The sequence below is a fragment of the Bos taurus genome, chromosome 4 (genome assembly GCF_002263795.3).
Source record: "Bos taurus isolate L1 Dominette 01449 registration number 42190680 breed Hereford chromosome 4, ARS-UCD2.0, whole genome shotgun sequence".
NCBI classification, from domain to species: domain Eukaryota; kingdom Metazoa; phylum Chordata; class Mammalia; order Artiodactyla; family Bovidae; genus Bos; species Bos taurus.
Window position 1 is genome coordinate 99,517,790 of NC_037331.1, and position 10,339 is coordinate 99,528,128.

Genomic DNA, 10,339 nt, shown 5'->3' on the forward strand with positions numbered 1-10,339 from the left:
GAATACTGGAGTAGGTTGCCAGTCCCTTCTCCAGGGGATCTTCCTGACCCGGGGATTGAACCCAGGTCTCCTACAGGATGTGACTAACTGCAATTAGGGGGGGCCTAATTTTATCTTTGAACTTTCACAAAAAGTTGTTATCCATGGTTAAGGCATCTTATGGACCCAGGTTCACTGTTCCTTCCTCATATCACACAAGTGAAGAGTTACACAGTTCTTAGTAGTAACCCACCATGCAGCTATGTAATAATGGGGTATTTTCCTGATGGTACAGTAAGCAAGTACATAGACTGAAATCTAATAGGTATGCGTTTGAATCCAATTCTGCTATTTCCTACTATGTGATCTTAACTCTGAACATCTTTCCTCATTCTGTAGAATGGAAATAGTAATGTCTACCTGGTAGAGCTCTTGGGAGTATTAACTAATATAGTACTTCTGGGGTTGTGCCTGAGTCTTAGCGGGCATTCAAACAATAGGTCCCTTTCCTCTTTTCTTCTGAGCCTCTGTCCTTAACTAACCTCTACATTCAGCCTTCTTCAGAAACCCTAAGAAGGGACCAGGTGCTATAACGAGATAGTCCAAATGGAACCAGGTGTTAATGAATGAGGACCGTTCTTCATCTTGCTCTTGGTGTCTGGCTGTGATATTCTTCTTTCCTATTTGTGAGAGGCTTAACTGTTTGCCCTCAAATTTGGCACCACTCAGGGCTTCCTGTTGACAATTTCTGTCAGAATGCCAGAGAGAGTGAACAGAGGGCAGAGTCTAGGTAGACAGCAGTCAAGGAAAGAATATGCGGTAATCCTGAGTTGGGGAAGAAGGGGGAGACATGTTTTTTAGAGGAAGTGAATGAAGACATTGTCAGGCCTCAGGGAAACACGGTAAGTTTCTCTGTCGGTAAGCATTTATTGAGCCCCTGCTCCACAGAGGCTCAACTTTATCATGAGATTCCAAAGACCCAAGACCTGACTCCTCTTTTGAGTGTTTAGAGTCTAAAGGGACAATCGAAAGACAGAGAAAGGAATGGGGAGCAATCTGGCTGAATGTGCCAATCACATGGTTCCTAAAGGTTCTCGGGTTGAAGGAGCATTTGGATCCAAAAGGCTTCCTGAAAGCGGCAGTTCGAGGGAGGTGCAGGTCATGGGTTGAAGGAAAGGAGCACGGGGTCCAGAACAGCGGGTGCAAAGGCTTAGTGCTAATGGGCTGGTCCAGAGGGTGAGAGAAGCCCCTCGTCAACGCTCTGTGAGTCTCCCTTCACCTCCAGCCCTCTCTCACTGGCCCGGCAGGGACCAGGCAGGGGCCACCAGTGGTCTAACCTCGCTGGATCGCAGGACTCCGAAGAACGGGTAGAGGAAGGCAGGCACCAGGGCTGCAGCTCCAAGAGGCACTGCCTCGGACACCCAGTACACGGCGGTCACGATCAACACATAAGCACATGAGGCCTCCTGGAAGGGGAGGAAAGTGGGTGGTTAGAGACAGCATTGCCACCGAGAATCCAAAAGAGAGCCAGGGCAAAGGCAGCAGTCACACAGACGTCACCACAGGCGCTGGCACACAGCCCTGGGGGTGGGGGCAAAGCTAGACGTGGCAGAGGAGTTTGCTGGGTTGTTGTTCAGTCACTAAGTCACGTCCGATTCTTTGTGACCCCATGGACCGTAGCCCGCCAGCCCCCTCTGTTCATGAGATTTCCCAGGCAAGAATACTGGAGTAGGTTGCCATTTTTTTCTCCAGAGGATCTGTCCGACTCAGGGATTGAACCCGCATCTCCCGCACGGTCAGGTGGATTCTTTACCAATGAGCCACCAGGGCAGCAGTTTGGTGGGCATGTGCCATCATATTTTGGTGGGTGAAGGTATGGCTGCTCCTTGGGGAGACTGATGTCTGGCATGTGGTTTGCATGAGTTTGCCACAGGGAGGCCACTGGACAGTCATGCTATCACGGCTCTATTTGTCCCTGAAACTGAGCAGGTAGGGACAGAAATTAACTGCAGTGTCCAGATCCAAGATCGTATATCATAAAGGTATATCATAAAGGAGTTCATACGGAATGTTTTGGTGTCAAGTTGATCCGATGCTAGAAGTTCTTGGGGTGGCTGAAGGCAAAGATCGATTTGTGTAACTGGTTCACGTGTGAATTCTGAAACTGGGCCATGTGAAGCGGGATCACTCCTGGCTGGGGGGCGAGGGTGGGGGTGGGGAACTGTCCTGTGCCTCGTAAACCATTTAGCAGCATCCTTGGCCTCCACCCACCAGATGTCAGCAGTACCTCCGCAGTTGTGACAACCAAAAATGTGTGTGTGTGCTCAGTAGCACACCAGGCTCCTATGTCCATGGGATTCTCCAGGCAAGAACACTGGAGTGGGTTGCCATGCCCTCCTCCAGGGGATCTTCCTGACCCACAATTGAACCTGCATCTCCTGCATTGCAGGTGGAGTCTTTGCTGCTGAGCCACCCGGGAAACCTAAAGATGTCTCTAGACATTCCAGATGTCCCTTGGCAGTGGGAGAAGGGGGGAATTGTCCTTGTTGAGAACCAGTGCCCTAACCAGTCTGGGACTTTATTCTGCTTGCCTGATACACATGGAAACATCCTTCTGACAAAGGGAATAGGACTGCTCTCTGCCTGGAAAGGAGGGCCTGGAAATTTACCAGGGTTTTTCCCAGCCCACCCGCTTTGTTATTTGAACAGCCTTGGGGTGCACAGAATAATAATAATAATAAAGTATAATATTCTTATAAAAAAATTAGAGCTCCAGTGAGGCTGGTTACCAGGAATGGTGCTGATTAATGGTGGTGGGAAAGGTTTCTGTTTAAAGGCCTTAACCATGGACTCTGGAGGGCCCTGAGTAGAAGATTCAAGCTGGCTGTGGATTCCTCTGTTTATACCTAGTTCGAAACCATCTGGGCTTAGGTCTGACCTCCCCTGAGGCTGGCTGGCGATCAAGGAACCTGATAAACCTTGTTCTGTTTATCTCTCCCTTGGGTTCAGAACAAGTGTCCTCAGACTCTGACACAAAAGTTACAAAAGGTCGCTGTGATCAGTGAGGGGCGTCAGGGGAGATTAATCCAGCCTGGCTGGATGGGACCTTGCTCCCTCCTGATATGCATGGATTAGAGGGCTGGGGTTTGAGAAATGGGAACTGGGCCCAGCAATTGTTGACTGGGGCTCCCACTGAGGTTTCCTCTGGGGCCAGAAGATCAGAGAGAAGTTAAAACTTTTGGAAGTGCTGATAAGACAACAGAACTAATACTGGCGGGGGTGGGGGAAGGAAAGGCTCCCTTTGAAAAAGAATGCAACTTAGAGACATGCTCCCTTTATTGCAGAAATAAAAATACCTAAAGGGGTTCAAAGTTCTTCAGCCCACCTGAGCTCACTCATTCCCGTTTCCTTTCTGGGAAAGAAACGGAATGGCAGGTGTTGATTCTAGTTGATGAAAAGGAAACAGAATGTCTTTCTCTCTCTGAGAAGCCCTTATTCCTTCTGAAGAAACTTCAGTCCTTATGGCTTCATCATTACAGGTCCAGGAATGAAGCAGGGGTAGGGAGGGCGGCACAGAGAGAGAGAGCATGCAAGAGTGCTATTTCCTTCTACCAAGCATTTTGGTTTGAATTAGGAGAATTTAGATAAGCCAAGGTAAACTTTTTGATTGTAACTACGGTTAGGAATTAGAACAGGTTACTGGAGGAAGTGACCAAGCCACCTTCATTCAGCAGTATTAAGAACAGGATAAACTACCATCGTTTTTTTTTTTAACTGTGTCACACGGCACGTGGGATCTTACTTCCCCAACCAGAGATCAAACATGTGCCCCCTGCACTGGAATCAAGAAGTCTTAACCACTGGACCACGAGGGAAGTTTCTCCTGCCATCAATTTTTTAAAATAGCTTTTTGTTTTTATTTTCTATGTATTTTTATATTCATATTCACAAGCATTTTCTCTTTTTGCACTCAGTCACTCAATTGTGTTCAACTCTTTGTGACCCTATGGACTGTAGCCCACCAGGCTCCTCCGTCCATGGGATTCTCCAGGCAAGAATACTGGAGTTGCCACATCCTCCTCCAGGGGATCTTCCGGACCCAGGGATTGAACCCATGTCTCCTGCTTTGGCAGGCAGGTTCTTCACCACTAGTGCCACCTGGGAAGCCCTCCCACCATCATTTTTATCTGAACTTTCCTTAGAGTTTTCTAACTTTCATTAGAAGAATGGGTAAGGGACCACCTTCAGATAACCTTTCCATTTCACACTCAGTTCATTCATGGAATTCACATAAATTTCCTTTTGCTTCTTCTCAACCATTTCAAATTCAGCAAGAAAGCTTATATGCGATAACCCAGAACACTCTGTATTCTGGTTCCCTGCATCTGGCCCGGGGTCCAGCAGGTTACTTAGTTCGTGTTGGGTGAACTGAACTGGGCTCTTCTGCTGGCTAGCAGGTCTCTCTTATCTGCTGAAGAAAATGTTCTGGAAGCCCCCAGCCCCTTATCACTGCCCCTGGTCAGCAAGTATGTATTGGTATGTATTCACGCAGTGCCTTTAAGAGATAGTGTTGTCAGTTCTTCTTGGCTCCTGTTTACAAACAAGGGAGTGAGTTCAAAAGTGGGTCTCCCCACAGCAGATGCTTCCTGACTCTGCTGCCAACTGGTGCTTGCATCTGCTGCTTTCCCCACAGTTCGACCAGCTCGATGAAACCCCACTGGAAGGAGCTTGAGTTCTGGTTATTTGGTGTCATAAATGATTGCAAGGGCTTTTGAGAATTTAGTCTCGGAGTTGGGTATAACTTTTATCCCACTGGGACGCTGAAGCTGGGCTTAGCTATGGATGCACCCCTGCCCCGGCCTCCACTTCCTCTTCTGTCATACAGGGGTCCAAGTCTGGGCCTCTGGCTCTAGGGAGCTGGGCAAGAAAAATTGGGAGGTCCTTCTAATCCTTCCCAAAATGTAGCTGTGGCTTGTCCCTTGAAGGACCATGAGAACTACAGGCCAGGACCTTCTGCCTAGGTCACTCCTCTCAGCTCCAGTCCAGAGAAAACAAGGCCGTTTAGGAATCTCAAGGATTAAATATCAGAATGTAAGTGTGAGGCAAGGGGGCTGAAGTGACGGGAGCCAGTCTCTGCGGTGGCCTGTGCCAGCTGTGGGTGCTGTGACCGCATCCTCTGTGATGTGCCTCCTCCTTGCAGAGAGAAGTAGCATCTTACCGACACTGTGACCCACGGAGGAATCGCCGCTGCGGGCCACGCAGGGGAGAGTGGCAAGCAGGCTGCATTCACCTCTGAGGGCTTGGTCCACCCAGGTTCCACCTGGCGGTCCCAAAGGTTGTAGGGGGTTCGAATCATCTACCCTCCCAACCCCGTTATCACAGACTGGGAAGCTCTGCTGTTATTTAACCCCTTAGTTGTATCTGACTCTTTGCGACCCCATGGACTATAGCCCACCAGTCTCCTCTGTCCAGGCAACAATACTGGAGTGGGTTGCCATTCCCTTCTCCAACGGATCTTCCTGGACCAGAGACCGAACTCATGTCTCCTGCATTGGCAGGTGGATTCTTCACCAATGGACCACCAGGGAAGCCCATTTTCTGAAGGTACTGATTCTCATCTGGGGGTGATTTTGGCCCCCAGGGGATGTTGTAAGCATCTGGAAGCATCTCTGGCCATCACAATGGCAGGGGCTGCACTGGCACCTACCAGGCAGTGACCAGGAATGCTGCTGAACATCCTACAGTAACCAGCATGGTCCTTCCCTTGTGACAGAGAATTTTCTCTCCCCTCCCCTCCACCCCCCACCAAATGTCACCAGTGTGGCTGTCCCTACCCTAAGGTGAAACTCAGTTGGACAGAAGGCGATAAGTCAGTGAAGGGCTTAAGTCAAGTGCCTCTTGATCTTAGTGAGTCCATCTTTAAAAACCTATTCAAAAATTATGTATAGACCCCAACAGAGCAGAGGCTCACCTTTCCTTCCTTTTCTCTTCTCTTTTCTCCCCCCACAACATCCCTCTTCTGTCAAAATTTATGGATGATTTTGCCTTCTTCAATGATTTGTTTTTCTGTTCTTTTTCTTCTCATGGGTTCTTCTCACTAGGCATTGTTAACCGAGAAGCTCAAAGACAGGCTCCCAGAATGAAATGGCAACACCGCTCTGCAGTCATGGTCCCCAGAGACAGAGCTGACTTAGGAAAATTGTGGGGTGGGGGATGGGGGTGCCTGATGCTGCCATGGAGAAGAGTGGGTGCCACTTGGCTGGCATTCCCTAAATCCATCTGACATTGAGTAAAACAAAACAACAATATGGACAGAAATGAAAATCACCCTATTGGGGACAAAGCCAAAAGCAGACTAGTATGTCAGCCAGGAAAACTGTCAGCACCAATCACTGTCTGCTAATCCCAGCCCGGCTTTCATCAGCGGCTCCCTGGCACTCTGAGGTATTTGTTCTACTGAAGATTTAAACCAGTTTGTTTTTAAGAAACAGTCCTAATCCCCTCTAACTTTGTAATTACTTTTGGTTACTAAGTTACTCAGGGAGCTGAATGGAAAGACAGCCCTTCCCCTCCCACAAACATGATTAACCTTTCTTGGCTTATTTTTCCTAAAGTCTCAAGGGTAGTGCCAGCTGGGGAAAGGGGTAAAGACACTGGGAGGAGGAGAAGGCCAAGGAGGAAGAGAGGGAACACAAGGAGGGAGAGGAGGAGGGACGCAGGAGGAGGGATGGGGAGGAGAGGCGGGGGAGGAGGAGAAAAGGAGCCAGAGAAAAGAAAGAAAGGGAAGCTCTGGGTCTTCGGCTCACACCAACCTGGACAAAAAAATTCGGTCACTGTCTAGAGCTGCGGGCTCTTACTCTTTTTTTTTTTCTAAATCAAGTCATTTGTTGTCTCTCCTTCCACCGCTCAGAGAAGGAAACAGAGAGGATACAGATAATCAAAGGGCCATATGCATGGGGCCAGGGCAGGCAGCCAGGTTCCACTTTCAACTTAAAGTTCAGGAGGAACTTACTAAGTTTCCAATCGTGGTTATTAGAGCCCACTGTGGGTCACCCAAGGACCCTGGCTCGATGGACAAGAGCCCGGCTGGGGACTGCTCCCCAGCACACGCCAGGCTGGGGTCCACAATCCCCTCCCTCCCTGCCCCCTCCTCTATGGGGAGATCTTCCTGCATGTCCAGTCGCTCTCTCATGCCATGGTCACATGTTGACTCCTGGCAAACACCGCTGTCCAGAGCATCCTTATCGGTGTTCACCTAGCCCACTGACGGGCCACTTCAGCCAATGACCCACCCCCTCTTCTTATCTCACTCCCGGTTGGGGGCCATAAGATTGGGGGAACTGGGGATTGAAAATGGCAGTTTTGGGGCAGAAAGCATGTGAGCCTCCTCCAGGAAAGCATTTCCACTTCTTGACACCGACAGAAGAGCATGCTGAACTCTGCACTGAGCGCCCCTCTTCCCTCCAGCGACCTCCCCTCTGACCTCCCAGCTGACCCCCTGGCCCCCGGAGGGGACGGGCCGGTACTCACACTGCTGGGGTGGAGCATGGGCAGGGGCAGCAGCAGGAGCGGCACGAGGATGACGAGCAGCAGCTTCCTGGCTCCGAGAAGTCCCTTCAGCAAGCCCATCCTGGACCTCCGCCCCTCGGAGCCCGCGCCAGCCAAGTGCTGTGCTGCTTGGCGACGCTCGCCTCCGTCCAGAAAGACTTCTCCAACCTTTCTCGGCTTCCAAGAGTCCTCTTTCGTTTTATGGGCAGAACAGGAAGGCAGGTAGAGCCCCTGTCTACACCAAAAGCCGGGCTCCTCGCCTCCGGTTTTAGGTGGGATTGGTGAGCATAGCCTCATGCCCAGCAAAAAGGAAGCAGGAAAGCATGACCCACGGGACCATAGTGGCTCGCTCCCTTTGCTAGATCAGTAATGGAGTCACTTTATTCTACAGCTTAGCAAAAGCCCCCTTAATCGATCAAGAGTACACCTCTGCTGCAGCTGTCTGGCCTCGAAGTCATTTAAAAGCTTCGAAAAAATAAAAGATGCCAAGAGTCTGTGGCGCCCTCCATCATTCTTCTCACTGATGGCCTGCTTTGGGCAGTACCATCTTCACTTTCTACCTGAGCCGGCTGTGCCCCCTTCCCTTAAAAAGTCTAGTCGTCCCCGCCCCCCTTCCCTTAAAACAAACCCCCAGGGTTGTCAGCAGAGCATGCTGGTCTCTTCTCCCAGGACCTGGCACCTTAACTCTGTTCAGACTTCTTTCCTTCTAATTGGTTTCCCATTATAAATTTGCCTTGAGCCTGGGCCTCCAGAGCAGGAAAAAAAAAAAAGTCCCCAAGACATTCCTTTTTCCGTCACGGGACAAAATCCTGCTAGAGGCCCACCTTAACACTCCTTCACCTATGGGAAGCGGGACAGAGGCGGTAGCCACGCCCATTCATCGCAGCCAATCAGCACGTTGGAAAGAATGAGTCAGTATCTCTTCCAAAGGTGGTTCGGGATTGGTCCCAGCAGGGGCCTGCTGATTCCGCAGAACCCAAGAAACTTGCAAAGCTTATTTTTGTTCCTCAAACATCCTAGGGGCCGGAGTGATGACCATCACGGTAAACATAATCCCACCTCCCAACACACTGCTTTAACGATCCAAAGCATAAGACACTGAGCTTTCTCTTTGAGGGCCACTTGCTGACCTAGTCCTCAGGAAGATATGTCTGGTAGCAGGGAGAAAATGAAACATCAACCCTGGAGACATTTGCCCCAGAGGATACAACATCAAGAGGCTTCTCTGGTGGCTCAGTGGTAAAGAATGTGCCTGAAACGGAGAAGATGCAGGAAACGCGAGTTTGATCCCTGGGCTGGGAAGATCCCCTGGAGGAGGGCATAGCAACCCACTGCAGTATTCTTGCCTGGAGAATTCCAGGAGGAGCCTGGCCGGCTACAGTCCACGAGGTCGCAAAGAGTCTGACACAATTTAACAACTAAACCACCCACCACCACCACTGTACAACATTAAGTCTTTCAGACTTCCCTGGTGGCAAAGACCATTTACTTCAGTGCCCAGGTTAATACAAAGCATCTGAGTCAGCAGAGGACGTTAGCCTCTCAGAAAGACCACAGACCTTTTAGGGAGAGTGGGAAGGGTACTGCCTCTCTGGAAAAGTCTAGACACCAATTTTATTTCAGAGGCATTTGGAGGACGTCCATGGTCCTTCTGGCTGGAGAAGGTGTTCAAATGCTTCTCTCTGAGGCTCTTTACCAAAATAGAAGCCGAAGGCTTCCTTTGACTGGTGTGCAAGGAGGAGGTGGGAGGGCAGAAAAAAATGGATGGGTTCAAGAATAGGGCCTTTGCAGACTTTGGACTCTTTCTGCTGCTTATAGAAGAAGAGAAGCGTTTCTCTTTTCTCAGAAAGGTCATGTGGATATGGGGCAAGGAAGAAAGAGAGAGAGAAAGCACCCACACTTTTATAATTGGTGGTCTTTGGCAGCATTGCCTTGATCTGAGAGGTGCTGTGGGGAAGTCAAGGGTTATGAAATTCATGTTCTTGAATTCACAGAACCCAAAAATGGCATTCTAAGGTCTGCAGCTATGCCAGTTGAAAACACTCCCCAGGCTAAAGGTGAAGTGAATCTGGAAAGGTGAGTCTTGAAAACCAGTTCTTCTTGACCCTTAAAGCAGGAGCAGCTGTGGGTGACCTGGTTTGAAATTGTCTTGCCACTGGAGGATGAGCTACTATGACTCATCTCTTTAAGTGCTTATTAAAGACTGACTGTCATATTTACTACATTCAAGCCTCATTTTTTGTGATGATTTTGAAACTCAGGAAGAACAGTGACATGTGTGTGATGTTTTGGTGGCAAACATTAAAGAGAGTGGATGCAGACAGCTGTGGAAGTCAACATTCAATGCTAAACCCGTGAGCCACTTCAAATTCTTTGGTGAGATAATCTGAGATAACAAGGATTCCACTGAGCCTGGAAACTCGATCATGACATTTTTATTACAACATAAGTGAATATTCGGAGAAAGCAGTGACAACCCACTCCAGTACTCTTGCCTGGAAAATCCCATGGACGGAGGAGCCTGGTAGGCTGCAGTCGATGGGGTCTCTAAGAGTCAGACATGACTGAACGACTTCACTTTCACTTTTCCTTTCATGCATTGCAGAAGGAAATGGCAACCCACTCCAGTGTTTTTGCCTGGAGAATTTTATTACAACATAAGTGAATATTCGGAGAAAGCAGTGACAACCCACTCCAGTGTTTTTGCCTGGAGAATTTTATTACAACATAAGTGAATATTCGGAGAAAGCAGTGACAACCCACTCCAGTACTCTTGCCTGGAAAATCCCATGGACGGAGGAGCCTGGTGGGC

At 49.3% G+C, this 10,339-nt stretch overlaps 1 protein-coding gene across 1 annotated transcript in view; it reads right to left on the reverse strand.

The window, feature by feature from the left end:
- Positions 1-7,716, reverse strand: part of SLC13A4 (solute carrier family 13 member 4) — a 41,849-nt gene extending 34,133 nt beyond the window's left edge. The window contains exons 1-2 of the mRNA NM_001076884.1: positions 7,510-7,716; positions 1,317-1,445 (exon numbers count right to left, since the gene is read on the reverse strand). Coding sequence (NP_001070352.1) covers positions 1,317-1,445; positions 7,510-7,608 — 228 coding nt within the window. The 5' untranslated portion in view covers positions 7,609-7,716. The remainder of the gene's footprint in view (positions 1-1,316; positions 1,446-7,509) is intronic.
- Positions 7,717-10,339: the final 2,623 nt, after the last annotated feature.